The sequence below is a fragment of the Nipponia nippon genome, unplaced genomic scaffold, assembly GCF_047370975.1.
Source record: "Nipponia nippon isolate SJK-2023a ecotype South Korea unplaced genomic scaffold, ASM4737097v1 scaffold_6, whole genome shotgun sequence".
Classification (NCBI taxonomy): domain Eukaryota; kingdom Metazoa; phylum Chordata; class Aves; order Pelecaniformes; family Threskiornithidae; genus Nipponia; species Nipponia nippon.
In genome coordinates, this window is record NW_028262380.1 from 25390951 (window position 1) to 25416150 (window position 25200).

Here is a 25200-nt window from a genome sequence, read left to right on the forward strand (position 1 = left end):
TATAAACCACAGGTGTATATAAACCTCTAACATTCAAATACAGACCTCTAAACAGACCTTGTGTGATGCAGCTAGGAACACTGAAATAAAGAGCAAAAAAACTGCAAACATGATAGTACGCTGATAATTACATCTCAGCTAGCCACAACAACTTGCTTTGAGCCTCCTTTACACTATTCATACAGCAAAACTCATTTTTAATGCCATTTACAGATCGTAGTCATCTGTGAGAACACAATGTAACAAATTAAACATTGTAGTATCACAGAGGGACACAGGCTGAGAGGAAGCAACTGCAAAGAGCTTCCTGTCATTTGTAATTTTTTGTTCCATACCTTATGAATACAATTGAGAATAAAGATAATGTGTATTTTTTAAAAAACTCAATGTAAAATACAATAAAAAGTTAAAAGTCTTGATACTTTAAAGGTAAAAGGTCTTTAATCAGATACCAGCTTGGGTTAAAGCACAGATTTTCTCCTTCCCCATATAAAATATGGAACTAAAGTAATATTTGCAATTGTCCTTTCTCAAGAAAATAAAACTGCTCTGAAGCACATCACACAATAACTTAACCTTCTCACTCTCTCCATAAACAAAAGCTTAAGCTGTAAAGAGATTGCATTATACATTAAGACTGTGCAAAGGTTAAATTTCACACAATGGATGCAGGCTTAAGGAAGTCACAAGCAAGCTTAAGAATCAATATTTTTTTATTTACTGCTTGGTAGTACAAAAGTTGTATATAAACTATTTTGTTAAAAATACATCTGATATGCGAATTTAAGAAAGGCAGACTAATATGGTAATATCCATAACCCTACAAAATAGCAGAGTGTAGTGTTAAATGCAATGAAACAGGCACAGTTTCTAAATCCTCATATTGAAGTAGCAATGCACAAATTAAATTCTTGCACATATCGGACCTTACAATACCTTACTTATGTAAGTACTTTATACAGGTAAACAATGTTTTATATATCCAACACATTTTCATTTCTTTTATTCTACATATTTCCAATGGAATCAAAATAGAAACTACTTTTAAATTAAGTAAAAAAATACATATTTCCATTTAAACTTTCTTCCATCCTTTTGGCAAATTTACTTGCAGTACTAACCCATCACCATGTATCAAAACACAAGATTATCAAAATACACACCCCCCCCCTTTTTTTTAAAAAAAAAAAAGTTTTGGAACAGTCTATAACTGTGTATCTCCTTTCTGAAAATTATTTGAAACTGCTTAGTTTTACCCAATACTCCCTTTTTGCAGTAACATTTTATACTCATAGCTCTCAGTTTCTTGGAAACTGAAAGCTAACTACAATAACCAATACTAATAAAATTCTTCTAGAAATATTAGCTCTTCATACAAATAATCAAGTGAAGCTTGAAGAAGAAAAAATTCAATAATATTAAATGTATGCCTGTGAGATGAGCTTGGTGTTTATGTTATACTTAAGCATCAAAAATATTTCATAAGCCAGGTTTAAATTAATGGGAGCAGGGATGCTAAACACTCAAATTCCAGTCCTGGCCAAACAGTTATTTTGGGTTCTCAAGGATGGACAATTATCTCTAAAAATATCCATTTTAAAAGGAACAGTAAACCATTTATTCTTTTCAGAGCTTTGGCGAGAGGTGGGTTTTGGGGTTTTTTTGGCAAATACAGCATCGGTGGAAAGTATATATTGATAGGTCCAGTCAGTATCACATGGATACAAGTAGAAGGAAGACCATCAGCAGCACATACTTTCAGCAAGAGTGAAATAAACTTCATGACAAGACGTGGGAGTATCTAATACATAAGCAAGAAGATTAATTTTTATCTTTGCACACATTGATTGTTAACACTGCATCAACTGATGAGCAAACCTGATTCTCAGATCTGAAGGAGAAACACCGTTTAGAGCACTTTGACTAAAAAGAATGGAAGTACTAATTTAAAACAAACCAATTTCAAAACAAACACTGATTTTCATTCAGTTCATAAAGCAGATTAAGTTACTTTATAGTTCTGAGAATATAGTGCAATCTCTACTAAAATGCATTACGTTAGAGCTTATATTCTTAGGCACTCAGACCAAATGTTATTTTTCAGTTTCTATTACACAGCAAAGTTTGCTGAAGTATTGCAGAGATTTCCCTCCCAAAAACAAGTAACAGGACAAAGCAGAGATCATAAGCAGACAGAAAGAATTAACGTCACAAAACCATAACTGGTATTTTTAGCAGTCACACTTAAAATATGAAGGGAGTGACACTGGCTTAAGATTTTGGTGTCAATGAAAACAGCTACCCTCAGTCCAGTAAAGCCACTCTGAAGGACTTTAGTATATACTCCATAAATTTTTAATGCCAAATATTCCATATCCTTATCTAATGGTTGAAATATGTTGCCTGAGCTTAATAAGGAACCTGTGGGTAAAAAACAAAAAAGAAAAGCAAAACTATTAGGCATTCTTCAAATACGAGTGAGTAGTTACAAGGAAATGGGAGAACAAGTGGCCTTGAGGAAAGTAACCTTCCCAAGAGCTCACCCAACTGCATAGAAAAAGATGCTCTTCAGCCTACATTAAGTAGTAAGGGGGAGGGGTAAGGGGGGGAAGACAACAATTTAATTTAACATCTGCATATAGCTGAAGCACTCTGTACTGTGAAGTACCCTTCACAGAGTCTGAGGGCTTATGTACTAAAGGCACATGTGCAGATTTTGGCTGACATAATTATTTCCTTGTATGTGTTGCTCGGCTACTAGCCGTTAGATTAAAAGAATATTTTCATCTTCCAAAGGCTGGCTTTTACCTTCAGCAAACACTTACCAATTCTGGAGGGGAAGAACAGAGGAGAAAAATCCAGATAGACCAGAGGGGTGAACACAGTTTATCCACAGGGTAATCATTTTACTCATAACATTGACCTCATTAAAAATGCTTGTCTAAGTACAAAATAATTAAGATTATTTGATAAGGCTTTTACCTTTCCTGTCCAGAAACTTAAAATGTATTTTTTCTTTCCAAGATGAAGCCCAACACTTGGTACGAGGTCCACAAGTGCAACAGTATTTAAGTGTCAAAATCTTACTGATTTTACTCGTGAAAAACCATTAAGTGTTTAACATTGCATGGATGCCACCACAGAACTTGTAAAATGCTACAGTGCCATAAATACATTTCCTTAAATAGTATGCATCTCTTGGGAGTTTTCAGTTTTCTCCAAAGTGCTAGTAGACAAGCTTCTTCTAAAAGTTCCACCTGCAAGAGAAGAAAATAATTGCAAAATTAAGCCTAAATAGTGAAATTAGTTTTAGGAGAAACACACCAATTAAAAAGTTAGCAGATGCTCTGAAATGGGAAAAAAAATGCCACAACCGCATGAAGTGTTTGCCGTGCATTGCAGGCTTAGCATGTGAAATCCTAAAGGAGAGGAACTAAAAAATTCAGCTGGTACTCATGAAAAGAATGGACAAACACATGGACAAACTGACAAATTGCATCCCAGTGCAAAGCACACACAACTTGAAAAAGGAGACTAGGAATGGAAAATGTTACATAGCTTCAGTGCACTAAACCTAAAATTTTGTTTACCCAGTGGCTTACAATGGATGTGCAAGAGCTCAACTCAAAATTTTGACTTCAACTATCAGCTGTATATCTACTACTTTATGTGCCACTAAGCATATTTTAAATAAACTTAACTGATGAAATGAAGTCTGCTGAGAACATGGACCTTGGAGACCTGGAGAAGACATGCTGCAACTTCAAATGATGCAGCCAGCAAGACACTAGGACAAGCTGAAACACTGTAGAGGTCACTTCAAGAAAATACTAAGAACATGTTAGTTTAGGCGGCGGGGGGGGAAACTCAAGAGTAGCAGTAAACACAAGCAACCAGCAATATTAGGTCATTCAGGTACTGCCCAACTCAGGAATTCCATCTCATACAGGAACTCTCAGTAACAGCTGTTAAAGTCAGGCCACAAAGCACAAATCTACTGCCTCCAAATGCTGGAACAAACCTTTTCTGGCAGCAGTTAAACACACATTTGTGACTGCCTTCTTCCTCTGCATCTGAAGATCTGAGCCAAATACTCCAAAACTGTATGCTTTTTATCCTAAATTTATTGGCTGGAGGCACAGCAGTCTTAAATGCTGCTTAACAGTTCAGTTTCAGTAAATTAAGCTGTAATAATTTATTAGAAGTCTGAAATAAGTAATTGAAGTAAAGGTCTAACTACTACCTGTTTGTATGTGAACAGCTTTTCATGGCAGTGGACAAAACCTGAGCTAAATCATGCTAGGGAACAGTATCATCATAGTCTTTCAAGCAAGATCTGTTTATTTTTTGTAGTGCACATCAAACAGGCCTGGCTAGTTTCCCAGATGATTTACAAAATAGTTCTGTTGGACTCGAGAGACCTTTACAAGAGATTCCACAGAGCCATTTCTCTGCTATTAGAACATTTGTTTTCAGAAAGGGCAATACTTTAATCCTGAGGGAGGTTCTACAATAAAAAGCTGCCGTAGATGGACACTTAATATTTTTATAGCTATACTATCATATCTCTCAAGAGAACCACTTATTTTTAGATTAAAGTAGTAATGGTTTAAATTTACGGAACAACTTTTAGGTAACTATATGGAACAGCTTTCTTATTTTAGGAGAGGGAAGAACAAATTAGAAAGAAAACTGGACTACAAAACATTTTTAGAGTGATTTCAAAATATGAGTTTGTTTCTTTTTTTTTTTAAATCAAAGTGCACTGGAATTAACTTTGTTTTCATATATGCCCTTTTTTTCCTATTTCTGATGTTTGAACAGAAGATAACTAGTCTGCCTTTAAGTCAAAAATTGTATTACAAACAGGCTGATCATGCTACCATTAGAGACATAGGAAAGAAAAAAAAAAGTTGCAGGAGTAACAAAACAATTAGCTGGGCATGAAAATGCCAATGCAGCCAGGGAAGGAAGAGGTTATCTCCTACTGCAATTAGCTAATATTGATTTTTGAGAAGGAAGAAAGGAAAAAGAAACTACACCAACAAAAAAAAAAAAAAACAAAAGACAAAACCAAAAAAACCAAATGAGCACCAGGACATAGTTCTGAATCAGAAGAGTAAAGTTTGTCTTTCACTGACATCTGTAGATCCTTCACAGATTACAGAGCAGCAATGAGACAGCAGCCCAAACTTGCCACAGAACAAAAAGCAAAACAAAAAAACCCAACCATCCTTACAGTCTATCACCTACCTCCAAGGCAGGGCCAGCTGCACTGACACTGGCTTTGACAAGCATTTGTCCAGTCTGGTCTTACGAATGTCCAACAATAAAGATACGACAGCTTATTCCAACTTATTCATTTCTGAAACCTGAATTCCACCTCCTTGCAAATTAGCCTACTATTTACCTTCTTACCCACTGAGCAAAAAGAACTGTTTACTTCATTACTCTCCACGGCTTTTTAAACATTTGGAAGCATACGATATCTCCAAGTCTTTCTTCCTCTATGGCAATGGTTCAAAAAAATTGGGTATAATATAATGATGAGACAGAGTCCAGACAAATACGCTCTCCTTAGTTCCACAGTCCTACCTGTGCTGCCAGTAAAGGTTGGGAGGAAGTATCCCATTGCATACCAGCTCTCTACTTTGTCTTCCTTTCTGAACTGATACAATTACAGAATGTTTTCTTAACGAATAAACAACAGATACGAAGAAAAGGCCACATCTTGTACATTGGCCTTTCAGAATTTAACCTCAAGACACTCAAGGGGTTTTGGGTCTTGTTACATTTTTAAACATACCTAATTTCCACTTGTGCATTTCCCTCTTATATTTGAAGTTACTGAGAGTTTGAAACTGGACTGAGCTGACACAACATGACTTTATCCTCACTCTCAGCATACAGAGTTTGGCACTGTGCACTTTGTTCACTTTCTTCAAATCCAGTGCCTTTATTTTGTCACCCCAAAACCTCTTTCCTCCCCAAGGGTCAAGCTCTGTATTTTGAATCACATTTGTGTAAAATCACTTTTCCCCTTCAGATTATCAACCAGTGTGTTATCAGTTAGAAGCAAACCATATTAACTTACAGGTTTTTTCCCCCAACATTCTTAACTGTTTAAAAAAAAAAGTAGTCAGAGGTACATTCCAAAACCATGCCGGACACGTTTTTGACATGCTTAATGGGGTACCTCAAGCAATTCACTGAAGTTTTATGACAAGAAAACTCCAACCTCCTGGCTTAGTAACCTACCATAGATCCCCGAAATATGAGCACTGTCATGTGTCTCCATTCTTATTAGCCAAAGCTCCACTGATCTATCAGAGAAGTATCTAGTAAGCAGTTACCTTATACAAGCACACAATACAGGGCAGCAAGCGTAAGGAAGAAGCACTGTAGTTTCTCCAGTGATGGAGCTGTCAGCAGCATTTGTTTCTTTTAGGCAACAAGCACATTGCCACTAAATCTGAACCATCATTTATTGCCAAAAAATAATATGCAGATGCTTTGTGTCTTGGACCAGTGATGCCACCTCCACAAAGTAGTTTTTATTTCAACACCTACTCTAATTACAAAGTCTAAATTAACTATTAGGTAAGAATGGGGTGGATAATTTAGCCTTTACCGATTTATAATTAACTGAGTGATCAAATATAACTTTTGCAGACTTCTCCAGAAACTTTTGCATTGAAAGATGAGTTTTCACATAGAACTGATACATTTTCAACTTCATTTCTCTTTACTGATTGCCTTCACTTATTTCACAACAAACCACTTTCAATATGAGTTCCCAATATTTGATACCTGCAGTCTACTCTGAGCTTCTCCTCTCTGTCACCTCCTGTTTCACGGGCGCAGCAGGTGCTTCGCTGGCGTCCTGTTTCACCGGCGTGGCAGGCATATCACCATTGACGCTCTCCACACCACTAACAGACATCAAGCTTTTCCGTTCTTTGGAATTTGATTTGTGCTCCACTTTTGTGACTCTAAATCTGAGGTAAGCACAAGAAAGATTCAGTTGTATTTCCCCAGAGATTGGTTAGATCATTCTCAGTACCCAGTGTACGGACAGGAACACGTTTTCAGGTCCCAAGACCCAGACCTAAGAGCAGACACCCACACAGACCCAGCTTCACTTCAGAGCAACCTTCCTTCCTGTTACCTACATGTACTTTTCATACTCACTACTGCTGAATCACACTTTCTCAGGGAATTGTGTTTTCAAGCAGGATCCACAGATTGCATAGTACTTCTTAGAACAGTAATTTTCTAAGACAACTACAACATAAGCTGGGAATTAAAAAGAACAAAGTAGAATGGAGTGGTTTCTATAGCTCACACTTACTTGAGAAATATCAAATTCAGAAACAGAGGAATTTATTAGTGTGAAATCCTTGTTTCTTTTTAGCCAGTATCAATAGAGCAATAGCTTTGGATTTACACCCACAGTAAATCCCCATCTATTTACACAGTTTAAAAAAAATCACATTTACTTCTTCCAGAAATAACTTCAGTCCAATAGAAACAGGGTTACAAAAAAACATCACTGATGCTATAAACAGAGCAGAATCAATGGATATCTGATCCAACATGGACCACTGTAGCATCCCTAAGAAAAGTATACAATAAAATGACCTAAGTCTTACCTTCCCACAGAAAGGACTGTAACTTCTCCCAGACGGCTTCTTCTGTGCTCTTTAGATTTGTGAGCTGGCTTTATAAAGTGCCATCGTTTGTGGCTACAACGAGTACAAACATCCTTTTCTGCTACTCCTCCAACAGTATGGAAGTGATGGCCTTTGCAGCTGTGTTTAAACGGAACAGCACCAGGTGACAAAGGAGACCCTGGACTCGTTGGAGAGGTAGGAGATAAAGGGCTGTAGGAAAAAGTATAAAGGAAATTTAATGTTTACTATAAAATCCTGTTTCTTAAAAAGGAAAAAAAAAAGGATAAAATATAACCTTCAGTTATGTCTAGTGAATAGCTAGTTTTTCCAGGGACCGGTTATTTGTGAGGATGTCTGGTTTAAAGTTCCCGCCGCTATCATATTTTTGCAGTTAAAATCGCTTCATAAATTAGTTCAGCTGCAGTCATGTGGTTAAGATAACTAACACAAAGGGCAAGGAAATGGAAAAAAAATCAGGCTAAAATAGAACAGGTTACATGAATTTATACTGATGAAGACATCTGATTAGCTGATTAAATTCACACTTGAACTACAGAAAATATTTCAGAATTGTTACAGTATCTCTAAGAACTCACAGAAGAAGAGCATAGTCCCAGAATATTGCAAAGAGGCAAAACTGTCTACCATGAAGGGAAGAGGAATCAACAGATCATTCAGCTTAAGCTCTAGAAAAACATTTTTTAAAGTACCTCAAAAGAAAAAAAAAAAAAAAGGCAATACAACCACCAAAATGCATTTATTGAGAATATCTAATCAAATCAATCTAATTTTCTTCTAAAACAGAAAAGCAGAAAGCACAGATAGAAACCAGATAATGTACTTATTTGGACTTCAGCATCAATTTTGACACTATCTTGCAACACATTCTCCTAAAGCAAGCTAGAGCTCAGTGCATTAAAGGTGAAATTACTGTAGCGTAAGGGAGCACACCTTGTTTAAAAAAAAAAAAAAAACCAAACAAACATACCAGAAGGTTATATATCAGTAGCTTACTATGAAAGTGTAAAGACATACTAAACGTGGTTATTCTGGTCCTGATGCTATTCAGTGTTTTAAGTAGTTCCTTGGGTAATGGAATAGAAGAATAGATAAAGTACCCATAAACTTTGGGTCACCCATAGTAACCATAGAGGACAAGATGAGAAGTTAAGATAATCAGAGGAGAGCACGTGTGTGAAAGACAGTCACACATACATAGATCTTATTAAAAATACTGGATGTACTGCAGTAAGGACAACACAAATTTCTGTGCTTTAGCAGAAAAACTTTACAAACCCAGATTAAAAAGCAACTAGCCAGATGATCATTCTTCAAAAAAAGAAGGTGAAGATCACAAGCTGAACATGAATCATGACGTTGTTGCTTAAAAAGGACAAATTTCACAGGTTATACTCCTGTTATTTCCACTGCGAACCTAAAGATACATTACTCGGCATTAATCATGCCTCAGCTGATCATTCCATCCAGTTTTAGAAATGTTATTTCAAGAAAAATATTAACAAACTGAGGATGCTCCAAAAGAGAACAGAAAGAACAAATTAAAGAAATAAAACCTACCGTAAAAGACTGGAGTTACTTGAATGCTTATTTTCAAAACAAAAACATTGACAGGAGACATTTAATGGTTTTCAAATAAATAAGAGAATGCTATTAACAGAAATAAAATGTGTTCAACATCCAAAGCAAAGACAGCAACTAATGGCTTTAAGTGGCAGAAGTGCAGATTTTACTTAGCCATTACTATTCCTATCATTAGGAAGTGTTTCATAGCGCACCGAACTTAAAGAAATACAGTGGATTTGCACTTGAGTTACTAAAGCTTTAGGGGTATCTGTTGGAAATTATGTAAGAGCAAACAATCATTTTTCCCTTCCCCTTACTTTTTGTATTTTAATTCATCGCTGAAAGAATAGTCTAAAACTCCCAAAATAACATCACACATGCCTATACAAAAAGATTGAGTTAAAATTCAAAGAAATATCTCTGCTGCTCCATAAAAGTTTAAAAATAATTCCTATACTTGAGGAGACCTCCCTTCATAAATTCTTTTTTTTTTCCTTCAATAACCCAGCCTCTCACCATTAAAACAGGTGATAAACAGTTGCATACTCAACTCTGTTTTGCTAAAGCTATGCACTCCCACTTCTTTTATTAGTGACACAGTACTACTTGAACCTTCATCTTCTCTGCCTTGAATATGAACACAGGGCTACATATGAAGAGTATTTAGAGTAATACAAATACAGTTTAAAGGTACTTATGTACAGATATAAGTACTTTTACAAAAATAATGCATCTGCAACTCAAGGGCCGAACTACTTTCTCTACATAATTCTATAAATAGGTGTGTAGTGAAAAAAATGAGAGGTAGGTCAACCAATGTATATTACCACAATTATAAAGAAAAAAGTAAACCAGGAGGAGACATAGAAAGAGATGTCTATTTTAGGTTAGCATCCATACAAATTAAATGAGTACTGCTTCTGTTCTTTCAAGTCAGACTAGCTCTGGACTAAGCCAACTTGTAAGTAACTTCACCCTAAAGTAAACAAGTATTTGCAGCCTCTGTAAATCTTTAGCACAAAAAACAATAAATCCGTATCACACGCCTAGAACACATAACCAGAAAAGCCAGTTACTAACCCAGGGCATACATTAAAATTTAGTGACTCAGAGATACCACAAGGAAATCAAAGTATTATCCGCTTAGGTGGTAACTCAAGAAGGTCTTAAGTCTTCAAAATGCTCAGGAAATAAAATCCTTTGAAAGGGTACATTTTTAGCTGCCTCAGGAAACATGCATTAAAAAGATGAGTAATTACCTTTCAGGTTCAACGACACTGCTATCTGCTACCATGGCCGTTAACACATCAGCATTTGCTGCAATGAGAATAAATAGTACTCTTCAAAAGTGTATGGCTCTAACTTTAGAAAAAAAACAAACAGCAAAATTAAAGGTCCTCAAAGAAATTTCATCTAAAAGAAAGATGACTGCATTATGTATATCTCCAAAAAGGCATGAGGAAAATCATGCAAACAATGTTAATATAATTCTATGCAATTTTCTTAACATGAGCTACTGACATTACAGTTCATGTTGCACTCAAAGCTCTGCCCCAATACAAGCTGTATAATGTAACCATCTGCACAAAACCCCCGAACAAGATCTCTGAAAATTTTAAAACATCCATTTGACCACAGGAGTATTGTCACCTCACATGTATAAAGCAACTTCGATTAAAAACACTGGTTTAACTGAGCCCTACAAAATGCAAATTAATTATCAACCAAGAACTACCAATTGCTCACAGAGTCTAAAAAACACATGGGGTGCCTAATTCCAGCCTCGAGGAAAAATACACAAGCTCAAAGCCCTAACAGTTATTAACCAAAAAAAAAAAAACCAAAAAAAACACCAAACAACCAACCCCAAAACATAAAAAACCAAAACCAAAAACCCACAAAAAACAACCACCCCCCCAAAAACCACAAACCCAAAAATACAGCTTTTCCAGGGGACTAGTCTTCATTCAGAAGTAACTCAAAGCCAGTTCAATGCTTAGGAGAACTACGATTTATACAAATGTAAAATTAAAAGGCTAAAGGTTCTTGTACTGTAAAAACATGCACTCTCCTAAGTGTTTCTTCTACTGGGCAAATACGTTCTGAACTAACCAAGCATTCCATGGACTGCTTAACTGTGATTTTATCTTTTCAGTCACATCATCGTCTTTATCCTTTACTTTACACACACAGCACATGAAGATACCATGTCCAAAATTCAACGTTAGTGCTGGTCTACCCTATTGCCTCAGTTATGCACAAACCTTTCAGCAGGCAGAGCTGCCAGAATCATTCCAAGACAAAAAGTTTAATGTGGTCAAAACATAAGACTTTCACATGCTTTCAACACTGCCATTAAGAAAGCAACCTTGAGCTTTTACTTCATAAACAAAACAAAAGGATGAACCAAAAATGAAACACCCAAATAGTTAAAATATCAAGAAATGCATGAACCAAACTTACCATACAAAATCATTTTCAGGTAAGCAAAAGACTTCCCTATTTTCTTTGAAGTTATTGCCTTCTGAAGGCAATCTCAGAAGAGTTAAGCATGTACAAAATGGTTATTAAATGAAAACACATGAACATACCATCCTTCAGAATATCTGAAAAAACATATTTGCTATATAACACCATCCCAAAGGCTCATAACTTCAATATCACAATACTATACCTTCATTTTTCATAATGTAGTTAACAATTTGTCCCACAGTGTCGCTATTCTCGTGCATAGTTTCGTTCATTTCTGTGCAAGGAAATAAATGTGTTGTCAATATCTTGGCCTTCTGAATCAAGAATTGAGTTATTTTAAAACAAACAAAAAAAACCAAGCCAAAACAAAACCAAACACACACCAAAGAAGTTACATTAAAAAAAGACAAGATCTATTGTCACTGTGGAGGGAAAGCTTAGATAAGGCTTTTTAGTCCTTATTCAGGAAAAAATACTAACACGAGTTTATGGAATTTACACATCAGCTCTAATACATTCATCCAAGACTTGAATAAACTCAGTATTTTCACAAGCATACGTCAAAATTCCTTCTCTAGCTAGTGAGGAGGAGACAAACAAGAGAGCAGTATTTCTAATCCTAACAACAGGGAAGGAAAAAAAAACCAAACAAGAAAAACATTAAACTGTCTCAAGTCACTATTTTAAAATAGTTATTATCAGCTTCTAGTTTAAGAGGGATTCAATTTAAGCTTTTCACCACATCTACAAGGACATAACATTTGATTTTTCTAATTTAAAAAAAAAAATCTCACATGATTACAGGAGCAGGGGATTTAAGAAAGAAACCTCATGACCATACTTAATACTTTTGGAATCGATTGCACCCATTAACAACACTGGAAGCTTCTCCAGAATAACCTCAGAAGGCAGAGAAAGACTGGGGAGAGAAACAGAACAATGAAGAGGCACAGCTCTGCCCTTCCCTAACAATTGTTATGACTAGCTTTATTAAAAAAAGAAAAAACAATCTCAGGATTGAGGCAAGTTTGATAGGTGAGACCCTAAATTTGTCTCCAAGTAGTAAATTAGGGGCTTCCCCATCTCTGTAGCCACGCTTCATTTTCATCCTAATACTTGCAACTTTGCAATGCAACTTAGACACAGCTACTTCCCCAAACTAAGACCTAGAAGTTGTCCCCCTTTCGTTACCTTTCACCTTGCTGTTACCACTCAGATGAACTCACAGACCAGACAGTCCCACTCCATGCATACATGCCCCAGGCAGTAACTGCTTAAGAACATAATGACACATCATTGCTGCACCACATGGATCTACCCTTACCAGAGAACCACTGTAATTTGCAATTATGCTTACTATGAACCTACTGACAATAATTAATTGGGAGAAGCGAAGATGCCCAAAGTATTTACAAGTCACTTGGCCCTTGTATTTACTTAGCCAAATGCTATACTGGGTTACTATAGCCCTTCCCAAGTGATAACACTCTTTTTTTTTTTTTCCAAGTAAGAGTAGATGTGCATAAGGAACCATAAAAACAAGAGCACAAACAAACAAACATTAGAACAAAAACAAAGGTATCTTTAAGAAAAAATTATAAGCAGCACACATTACATAAAATAGAACGTAGACAGTCAGTCCAAAGGCTCAGTTTTATAATGAGAGGGGAGATGAGAATGACAGCACAAGAAGAACAAATTAAGATTGCTAAACATAAAACTAAGATTTCAAGCTTTGAACAGCAGCTTTTTGTCACTCCTGAGATGGAATTATGTATAATACTACTTGTTGCTAACAGCATGTGGAATGCAGAAAAGCAATCTGGTAACGACAGTTGTAGTGTATAGTTGCAAACAAACGTATACTGGATACTTTGATTCCTCTGTAAGCTCTTAATTAATGTCACAGGACTTGCATGGGAAATTGGAACACTCCTCATTTTGACCGGGAAAGATCAGAAACCAACAGACATATAATGGTAATAAAAATATTTTTCTTAATATTGTTTTGATGCCAACTACAGACAGAAAAATGACAGAAGTCTCACAATAAATTATTCCATAGTAGTTGCAATGTACAGAAATAGGAAGTTGTTTATTAGACTTGTTGATTACCTATTTTTTCATCAAGTTTTTCTTCTTCTACTTGTTCAGCCTCTGTTGTACAACGATACCCTTTTTTCTTAAGGACATGACAGATGAGGATCCCCAAGAGACCCATGATGAAGAAAACAGGAACCAACGCAAAGGCAATATACTCTAGGTGTTCAGCCTTGCCATCATTGCCATCAGTTTTAGTTGCCAAAGTCGTTGTCTGTAAGCCATAGCTTGATAAAGCCTTGAGAAACTCTCCATTACCTATGTAAACGAATAAACACAGTTATTACTATACACTGTAAGTCACTTCAAAGCATTTAGAAAACTACAAGCATGACCAAATCCCCATAGCGTCAGTGTGAAGTGCCTTCTATCATGACTTGAACAGGCAACACATACTCTACTGCCAGAGAACTCACACCCGTAACAGTAGATATTCCCTCTTCATAAAACGATTACAAAATATCTAACACACAAAAACCCACATGATATTTCTTCAATATAACAGTGAAGAGCATACAATATTCTAGCCTGATAGGCTTGTAATCTCAACAAGAGGGCTCGTGTATTTCACAGAAGAATACCACCACCATTGCTCCTTGTTCCCATCAGTGAGGAAAATGCCATACCATTCCACCAGTCCTAAGTTCATGCAAAACTGCTAACAAACCATGGATCCTTCCCTAATATGAGAGTAATTACAGGATTTAGTATTGACCCTTGCAAAGAAAAAGTATCAGGTGTGAGAGAAGTAACCTTGATTTTTTTCTTAACAGTGGAATTTCACAGCATGAAACAAAGAACATTTACCCTCTACTCATCAGCATAAGGTGGGCTCGTTCTTCACTTGTTTAAGATTTGGAAACCATTTTGTATTTAAACTTGAAACAGAATGGGAAAGATGCTTTTCTTTTTGTTTGCAAAGAATTTAAGTTGCAGCATAAGCACACACTAACTATACCCACAATTAAGCATTTTTGTTTCAATTAAGCTCTGAATGTAACAGATATATATTACATGTTATAAATCGGGCTTTTGAATTAACAAAAGTATAGAATATTTACATTAGAACAGACCTCTGAAGTTCACTAGTCCAAACGCTGCTAAAAGTGGCTCTGGTTAGCTCAGGTTGCTCAGATGCGCTCCATCTGAAGGATGGACATTCCACAGTATTTCCGGGCAACCTGTTCCAATATTTGCCCACTTTTATGGCCAATATACACAAATAAATTAAAATCTCAGTACCTTCTCATATATCAAATAAAAAAGTATACAAGGTCAACTGTTCAGCTAAATCCAAAAATACACATTTGTATACTCAAAATTCCTTCTGACCCTCTAGAGTTTATACACACTCCCCACCCCATATAATAAAGATTTAAATATTACTCTTCGAACGTGCAAGATTATTCCTGCATTTCTACCCTCTATTCTTCTCCTCCGCTTGTGCTGAAAACAATTTTTTGGAGTAGGAAAGAACGACAACAAAAAAGACCAACAAGAAAAAAAAAATAGTACTATTTCAAGGTATTTCCCATCTACCTGTACTAAAATGGACAAGGCAATTCAGAATCATTCCATTAATCAAACTGGTTGAAGGAGTGAAGACTCATCAGAAAAACCTTTACATGACAGTGACACTTTCACAACAGGCATGTCTACAGCAATCAAATCCCTATCTTTAAAAAAAAAAAATAATGGAAGCCTCCAGAAAATTGCCAAAAGACCGTTATTCCACAAACAACTCTACTGCATTGGCTGTATAACTAAGTTGTATTTGAAAAATACCAGTAAGGTGACAGATAGCTAAGAAAAGATTTTTAAAATTCTAGTTAGGTATTTACCTTAGTCTCCTTTATATCAGAACACTAAACCTTTTATTTTTAAAGTACTTCTGAATTTTTCAGGACAATTTTGAATTGTCAGTTCAGTAGTAAGTAATACAGAAGACTTGCTCAAAGCGAAAAACACTGGAACTTCTTTGAAATAACAATTGATAAACACCAATTAGCAAAAAAAAAAAGATGTTAAGCATTTCTCTAAACTGATTTTCTGGACAATAGTAGAAATGCAGAAAAACGGAAAGAAATGGAAAGAAATGGAAACAAACAAATGAATAGATCATGAGGCTAAATGTTAAAAAAAAAATCTCAGGGTGTTTGCTTTGGACAAAGCTGGATGGTCTAGCTTGCTCCCAAACCAAAAGAGAAAGCTATTCATTTTTAAGAGAGTCCAGCAATCCTATGGATAATCATATGCAGAATTTACTAGATAAGCAACCTTTAGAAGCTTTAACTTGCGCCTGAGTAGGACAATTTAACAATGTATACAATTTAACACTTTAAGGCTGCAATTTACACTACAAGGAAACAAAAGACAGGAAAGGGTAATGGACACAATCATATAACTGAGAAAGTTGATCTCACATACAGTTTATTTGCTTTCTAAGAATTTATAATTTATGTTTTAATATACCAAAATAATTTTTTTTTTGCTAACTCACCAGGTAGCAACAGCTACAAAGTCCCCCACTTAATCACACAAAGTAGCTTAATTTACTTCCCAGGCAGGAGAAAAGCCATCACACCAGAGAAGTATTATTTTGATGACTACAACATCTCAGAATCTAAGAAATGCAACTTAAACAGTATACATCACAAGCTCAGAAGGGTACTAATAAATAAGCACCCTTCACGTTCAAATACGAGACAAAAATAGGCAGATGCTTTGGGTTTTGCTGCCCATTATCCACTTTAAGAATGAATGAGAAGGACCTACTACACTATTTCTAAGACATCAACAGCCACTTACTAGTCAAGCTAACAGGCAGAAGGGCCACAAAATGAATCTGACTCGACTTTATAGGTTTTCTGCCTCTCTTTGTGGCCAGAGTGGCATTCACTGCCCAAACAAATAACATCCCTTAATATTTTCTCCACAACCGCGGTAGGTAATTCCCACTTCAAACCTAGAGAGCAAGTGGGTCTTATTGCATGGCTAGAGGCCCAGGCTTCAGACTCTCCAAGTTGTGGTTCATTACCATTTTTCCAGATGCAAAGTGGCTTTAAGAGGCCCCTTCCCCTTCAGTCCTCTGCTACCTCACTGGCTGTGCTCCTGATAGACTGTAGCCCTAAAAACAGTTTTAAACTGAATTACCAAAATGACCAGCATTTAAGAAAAAATGCCTCAAGAAGTCTCAGTTTTTAAGCAGTCATTTTACTGAATCAGTGTAACCTCTGGTTTGGCAAACTGCTCTATCAAGACAATCAAGAGACTGAGTAAGCTGAATTGCGGGAATAACCAAGGATAGATGAATACATCTAGAACAAGCTTTCCTAAAGTAATTGTAGTAACATGGAGCCATAGTCTCAGAGTATGCTCCAAAAATAAGGGGGATTAATTATGTGTAAAAAGTATAATGTCCTACATAAGTATTTTTAAATCATCAACTTGAAACCCCATCAGCTTGACATAGCCACTGAAAACATACATACAATTTAAAATACAAAGCTGATTCACAAAGCTGCATACTAAAGACAGGTATCTAAAGGGATCTAAAGACAACTGAAGAAAATTCTCCCATTAAAATTCAACAAGACAAACAACTTTGCAAGGTATTTTGCTTAATACTAGTAAAACATTAAATCAATAATATTTCTATATAAATACATAATTTACACAAAGTCCATAAACTGCTTGATGTCATTCATTTTACATTCAGAGATGTAGAAGTTCACCAAAAGCAAACCAAAACTATCTCAGAAGAAATTAATTAGCTGGATCAGATACTTGGTGCTGTGTAACCTTATAAGCAGAGCGAAGCACTCGGCTTTCATTATCCCTACACATATCAAGATGTCTGCCCTCAAAAATCTCAGCAGTTACGACATAATGCAAAAACAAGGCTTGCCTAGCTAAGGAGCAATATATTTAATGCCCCAAGTCATAGCTACATCATTCATTGTACTAGTCCTCTTCCCCAGAGGCGTATTATGCTTATTAACAGACTGCTGATATTCTACCTCATTCTCATGAGGTGTCATGTTGCTTCACAATGGCTTTTAATGACAAGTTCAGACCACAGCAATCTTCCTTGACTCAAGCCAATTCATATAGAAATTCATTTGCTTCAGTGTTTTGCTGTCCTGGCATTTTTATATACCTGTCATTGTATACCAGTCTATATATCAAAATTACTTGAAGATGTGAGCTAAATTAAAAGATTTATGAGCAATATTCAGCATGCTTAGTGATGCTTAAATTGTAGATCACAGACTGCATTCACGCTACTAATTCAGATCGCATGTATTCTTATTTGCTTAAAAATGAATATATGTTAGGTATTGAACTTGAATTGGCTGCCCTTACTTAATCCTTACCTAAAAAGTAAAATTTAAGGACAGTAAACCTCAAACAAGTCTGTTACACTGGTTCTAATCATTACTAGTCTGACACAAAGATAGTGTTCTTCCATCTTGCAATGGCTCAAGAAAATTTTATAGCCCCTTTAAGAAACAGAATATAGGAGGAAAAAAGTTAACATGTTAATGGAAAAATACTTCATCCTTCACTAAATTGCAATTTTTACATGACCTAGACATATCTATTAACATTCTAGTTAAACACTGTATTCCCTCCATATTAATAAAATAACGTTTGACCACAAGTGTATTCCAAGACTACAATGTCTTGAAGGCTGTGATAAGAATGAAGCTGGAGCAGACCATGTAAGCAAAGGTATTCCTCTGTAACAAACTTTATTTCCCCTTAAGGTTTTATAAACTCACAGAAAAGACAGATCGGAGCACTTTAGAGAGGTCATCCCACTTCATCCCACTGTCAAAAAGCAGGATTAACTGTAGCTAAACAACTATCTGCAAAGCATGGCTAAAGATCCTGCAAAGGTAATAGCTTGCCCTCCACACCTATTTTCTTTCTCACTGCAAATGGGGGGTCAGAACAATTCTTCCTTTAGTATCTACTACCACAATTTCAGATTCTGCTTGCACTGAGTTACAGAATTACTCTTTCCTTGGTTTTAGCTGCATGTACTTGAAAAGACTTCATACTTGGCATGATCACTAGGACCTCCCAATATGAGGCCCAGTTATTTCAAAGCTTTGCCTTTAGTATTGATCTAAATAAACAATTATCAAACTCTTCATAAAGCACATGAGAAATCTCTACAAATATTAAATATTGCTTAGAGAACAACTCAGATTCTTGAAAAATAAATCCTCTTCGTAACAAAGACCAAACCTGTTTAGCTGTTATATAAGCAATATAAAACTCATCGCTAAAATAATGCATTATATTTATTTTTCTAAATCTCCTATAGTAAACTGGAACATAATCTACATCTAGCTTCAAGCACACTCCAGTTGTTTTTGTATTGTTTAATTTACAGAAAGTAGCCCATAAACAATGATGTAATCTTCTCTCTGCTCTACTGATAAAGAATCCTATTTGGTTACTCTGGATTTTCCCCATTACGCCCATGCCATTTATTGCTCGTGGCATGCCTTTTAAAGAACTTTGTTTACATTTTATGAATTTGATTGTTCTACCTGCTAAAAATAAGTACATACATATTCACTCTCTTCTTCTCCGTGAAGTTCAAGGAGTTACACAATCGTATTTCCTGCTTTCAGGCACAAAAATGAAACATAGCTATCTATCTCACAGTATACAGAAACAAACTATTGTTGGCCTTAATGTTAATTAATATTTAAAGAAATTAAATACGATCAATGTACAGCCTACTTAAGTACAAGACAAATGAAATATTCCGATATGGCATATGATCTGCTCAAACATCTCAGCTAAGCATAGCTGGAAAACATGTCTCAGAAGCAACTATCAGCTTATGCATTTCTCCCCCTCCTCACCATTAATGTGCCAGTTCATCCATCTGTGGAAAAAGAGCAATCACTTAAGGTTCAAAATAATTTACACAGAATATGGTTTGCTTGGGTGGCTTTTTGGTTCTTTTTTGCTTGTGGGTTTTTGTTCTGTTTTTTAATTTTTCTTTCTTTCATACCTAGATCACTTCTAGTTCAATTCACCATGTGGGCCTACACCCTGTTCACAGGGCATAATCAAAGGACTGCTTAAGCTGGCAATGCCACAAGGAGGAATGGCCAGGCAGCTGTGACCTCAGTTCACCCTGCAAGGAAAAGGCACCTGATGATCACACCTAGTGCTTCAGCCCCTCCTGGCTCTAGAGCGAAGTATGCTTCCAACTGCAATAAACTGTAACAACGCTTTCTACCCCCAGGCCGGACATCCAAGGTGGACAGGTGTAAGCCTTGATTTAAAGCACTCATTTTAAATACCATTTAAAGTAAAACTTTTTTGATTTTAAATTTATGCCTGAATTTAAAAGTGTGTAAAACAAAACAAAAAAAATTGCTTGTTAGCTCAATTTCCTAAATACATGACAAATACCTCACTCCTAAGAATTTAAGAAAACTAACTTTATTTTTAAAAACTTATTACGGTAATGGAGTTTTAGTGAAATTAATTAAATACTAAAAATGGCCAGCTTATGTCCCTTGGCATTTCATAAGGGGTGGATATTTTCTTAAAAGAAAGGAGTTCTAGATCAGCTATTTACTTTCATTCAGTACATTCAACTTATTTAGATATAAAGCACTCTACTAGAGCTGCAGTAGAGGTTTCTTTTGTCAAAGTCTAATTTCATTTTTTAGATTCTTAATTCAAGTGCTTAGCAGTGAATTTGTTTAGAACTCTGATGGTAATTATGTACTGATTTAATACAGGGTTTTAGTTATTTTAATGATAGTAAATTTAGCCAGAACAGTTTGCTGCGACTTCAAATTAAATACACCTTTTAAGAGTCATCTGACTTAAATAGTATTTACCTATTCTGGACACTACAGTCAAATTGCCTTTGCATAACTAAGCAGATGAAATAACAAGCAATTTCAATCACAAGTCAAAATATATCACTGCCCAAAACAGACACACACAAAGATATTTAGGAAATGTTTGGGTTTCTCTGCCTTACTAGTAAGGTGGTAGCTACAGGAGAGACCAAGCAAACTAGAAAAGGCAGCAAAGAACAGGTTAAAAAAAAAAGTTTATTTTCTAGAGGAAAAATCTCTTAAGTGAAGAAAACCTATTGCCTACTATTTGCTTGGTCTATTGTTCAAGGAAATTGTACTTTAGGGAATATGCATAAACCGAATAGCAAAGGAAAAACACCTATCATCGAAGAGGAACATTCAACAAGTTTGTGAATTCCGTTCGACTTCTAGCTTCCTTGTAGTAATCGGAACCTACAACCAGAAGTGAAATACGCAGGAAGTCTGATGAGAAAAAGGAAGCCACATGATGAAAGAACATACTGACAACTAGTAACAGTACTGCCAATTGCCTTACAGGTTAAGCAAGGTTGTTCAAGGTTTGCTGTTAAGACCAGACCTCAAAACCTTCATTAGATTTGTCAAGAGCAGTATCTCAAAAAAAGTGAGCCGAAGGATCAACCATGTTTCTTTAAAGTTCATTCTAACTGCACCTACTTTGAGAACACTAACAGTAAGACACATGCAGCAAGTCTCGGGGATGACCTACCTGAACATAATACCTAACAGCATCCGTACTACCCAACACCGTATTCAAAACCATAAAACTGCAAGTCTTTCACAGTACCTCAAGCTGGCGCCTGTAAGAGTCCTTAAAGTAGAGACGGAGTCTTCGGCTCACTGACTGAAGTCACTGCAAAAATCGTGACCGTGGGCAGGTTTTGCAACAGGTCTGGAAAGATAGCTTTCCACTCTGAACTCCGAGAGGTAAGTCTCTGCCCTGATGAGTTATTTCCTAATCCCTATTTATTTCTGAATTGCATGCCCTATCAACACTTCCAGTAAATTGTCTGCAAAAAGTTTTAGGCAGGCTTCCCTGAAAGCCTGGGCATGGCATGGGGATTCAGAGAGGAGATACCTCCTAGGTAAGGATACGTCCTATTAACAGCAAACAAACTATAGCTAAAAGCATTACTATATAATGCACGTAACCCTCAACAATTTTCAACCATTGCAATTTCTACACTCCCAGATAGAGCTTGTTAGGAAACAAAAAGGAAGACCAAACCTAATAAATCACCTTGTCAGTCACCCAGTCAGTCCAAACAATCACACCATGAAGGCATCTGACATTATTAAGAATTCAATGAGAAAAAACAATGAAGAGTATCTACAGCAGTTTTGTCCTGTTGAGAAAGGGAAAAATTGCAATATGAAGGGCAGTAACAGAGACTCGGTCCATTCCTTGTGTGTGACACAATATGCGGTTGATAATGCTGCAGAAACTATATATAGAGAGACAAAAAGCTCATGTTTCGCTGTTTACCAGTGTTAAAATTGCAGTGCTTATGGTCCAATTGCTTTGGTCACTACTTGAGCAGCACATAGCTCCTACTGCAAAAATACATACAAACAATGGTTTGCATTTGCATTTCTGTTGGAAAATTTTTCCTCAAATTTCAGTTTTGAAATAAAATATGCACTGCATGCAGCTACCATACACATTTAATAAAGTACACTTCACCAGTTTGGCTGTTTAAAAAAAAAAAAAAATAAAGTCCTTCCTGGACACACCAGATATTTAGAAATATTCCATATCACAGGTAAATTTACAAGTGCAAGCAGCATCTAGTGAGCAGCATTAAATCAACGCTACCAAACACATCATATCAATGCATTTATGCAAACTAACATCCACAGAAGTTTAGATGAGTCAACAATCAATTTTAACCAAAACCACTGTATCTCCTGTGTGAAGATACAGCAGATAAACTGACAGAAAACATTTGGCAAACTCAGAGGAAGTAAAAAATGCTCTCATAGCTTTTACATTTCCTGCTAGGCTTCCCAACTTCTAGCTTTTGTAAGTACAATCCTATTCATCTAGATATACCAGAATAAATTACTGCTATCGTTATTAAATCCTACCAATGCACATGGCATACTGACAGTCCTCCAGCATAACTGCCTTCAAGCTCAGTAAAGCAATCCTGAGTATAAACACTTGTAAAAAGTCAGTACAAGCCTATGCATATACATCCTTTGCTTTACTAAAATATCTGTTTACACTCTCTCTTCAAGATGCCACTAGTAGGTAAACTGTACAGTAATCCTGACATGTAGAAACATGCAGTAATATCCCAAAGTAACAACCATTAAAGACCAAATTAATTTTTTATGCGTTAAAAAATATTTTACACTGAAGCAACTGGGGGGGGGGGGGAAGAGATGGTCATGATCAGGATGACAAAAAAAATCCACAATTCCTCTCCTCCTCTTACCTCTGCATACAAAACCTGAAAAAAAAATAAGAATTAGGGTCTTGGAGAGCACTACCTACTAGTCAACACAAATTTGAAATTCAAAATGCTTAAACTCTTTGGGTGAGCTCAATTAGCTGGGGAAAAAAAAGGTCTGATAATGCTGGTATCTTTAGCCCCATTTTACTGGCCCCATTTGTGCCTGGTGGTACTTATTTCTTTCCACTCTCCTGAAGAGAAGGATGGAGCGGATGACAAGCCTCCCATTCCTCTTGCTTTCAGAAAACAACTAGCATGTGGTAGATATCTCAATCCTCTCCAACCCAGCTGGCCTGCGCCAAGTAACAATTACAGATGTACAGAAGTAAGTATAGAAAGACTAGAAACATTTACTACTTTTATGCTAATAAGTATGCCCATGTTAACCATTTCCACTGCGTTTAAAGTTTACTCTCAAACAAGCTGGTACACTCTTACCAATGTCATACCACCCAATGGTAATAAAGCTGATCCAGCTGAAAATCACACCAGGTAAAAATGAGCATCAGCTTAAACGCAAATGTTTGAGAAGCACAGGCAACACACAAAAAAGCACTTCAGCCTACACAGGCAATAAAATCAGTTTCGTTTTGAGATTATTAGTACCATAACATTTGGGGTTAGATATAAACAAAGAGGATGTTATTTAAAACTAACTTCCTCTGGCGCGCGTACGCGTGCGAGTGTTCTTCAGAGATCTCAAGGGCTACAGTCAACTGCATTTCCAAAGCCTGAACGCCAAGCCAAGTTCAATCTCACGACAAACAGACGGTGAAGTAGAAGCAATTCTCTGATGCATTTCTACCTTGTGAGACATCCGATTCCAGCTGAAACTTAAATCATCTACGGAAGACTTGCCAGGCTCGAGTTTGTATCGAGCCTTGTATCGTTCAGCAGGGGTTTTTTCTTTCTTTTTTTCCGCAAGACTAAATTAACAGTCCGGGGCAGGGGCTGTCGCGACATTAAGAACCGTTTTACCGCTGCAAGCACTGGCACGGGGAGCACGGGCGGCCCCGTCTCTCCCAGCCCGCCGGAGCGGGACCCCGCACCCGGGACCCAGGAGCCCCCGCTCCCGCCCGGGCGCCCCCCTCAGCGCCGCCGCCGGCCGCGACGGCCCCGCTGACAGGCGGGACAAGCTTCGGCCGCTGCCACCGCCGAGCCTCGACCTCCTCCCTGCTCGCTCCCCGCGGGCTGCCCAGGGGCCAAGGCGGGGAGGGACGTGGCCCCTCCTGCTACTCCCCTGCGGGCCGCGGCGCGGGGACCAAACGCCAGGTACGCCCGAGTTACCCGCTTCGACCCGCGGGCGTGGGGGGCGGCTCCCGGGGGAGAAGCAGCGGGGTCAGCCGAGGCACTCGAGTGGCCGGAGAGGCCGGCGGGGCCCTGCGGCTCGCACCCCCCGCCGAGGACACAGGCGGCGGCGGGAGCCCGCGGAGAGGCCCAGGGGCCGCCTCCGGGGAGCGAGGGGGTCCCGGCTTGGAAGTTCCCCTCCGACAGAGCCACCACCCGCAGCAAAGGACCGAGGCCGCGGCGACCCACCGAGAGCGGAGCGGTTGCTCAGCCAGGCAGCCGTCGGGCCCAGCGAGGGAGCCGTCGGCGGGATCCCGCCCGTCGCTGGCGGAGCCATACCCGGCGCCTCGCCCGCGCTGTCTCCGCGTTGGCAGCCGCGCTGCCGCCGCCCGGCCCGGCCCGGCCCAGCCCACCGGCGGCGGGGCGCGCCCTGCCCGCACGGCGCCTGCGCGGAGCCGCCGGCCCGGGGCGGTGCTGCGCGGGGAGTCCCGCCCTCCGTGAGGCGGGCGGCGTCGGCTGTTGTCGGGGCTGCAGCAGGGGAAAACCGAGGCTGTGCCGCGGGAAGCAGCTGCGCGCCGGGTGCCCCGGCCTGGCTCTGAAGAGAGGGAAGGCCTTTCTTGCGTACCCCGTGAGGACTTCTCCGAGGTTGTCCTCCACCTTCAGAAGCAGGGTTAATATTGCGGCTCCTAAACGTGGTTTTCTGAACCCCACCGGCCCCCAGCCCCCTCAGCCCGGGAAGCG

The 25200-nt window shown here is 38.0% G+C and overlaps 1 protein-coding gene across 1 annotated transcript; it reads right to left on the minus strand.

The window, feature by feature from the left end:
- Positions 1–695: 695 nt before the first annotated feature.
- RELL1 (RELT like 1) lies at positions 696–24889 on the minus strand. The gene is made up of 7 exons (XM_087737755.1): positions 24709–24889; positions 13845–14087; positions 11932–12003; positions 10517–10574; positions 7653–7883; positions 6811–6998; positions 696–3257 (listed from the first exon to the last, which is right to left on the minus strand). The coding sequence occupies exons 1-6, from the start codon at positions 24794–24796 to the stop codon at positions 6818–6820; spliced, it is 873 nt and encodes a 290-aa protein (XP_087593881.1). The 5' UTR covers positions 24797–24889; the 3' UTR covers positions 696–3257; positions 6811–6817.
- Between the last annotated feature and the right edge of the window lie 311 nt (positions 24890–25200).

What these genes read in the sequence shown, in the direction of transcription:
- RELL1 (XM_087737755.1), bottom strand. Translation starts at nt 24,796, where the DNA reads ATGGCTCCGCCAGCGACGGGCGGGATCCCGCCGACGGCTCCCTCGCTG. An exon ending in AAAACTTGATGAAAAAATAG is followed by an intron (nt 12,004 to 13,844) that starts GTAATCAACAAG and finishes TTCCTTGCACAG; the next exon opens with AAATGAACGAAACTATGCAC. An exon ending in ACAGTCCTTTCTGTGGGAAG is followed by an intron (nt 6,999 to 7,652) that starts GTAAGACTTAGG and finishes TGCTTACCTCAG; the next exon opens with ATTTAGAGTCACAAAAGTGG.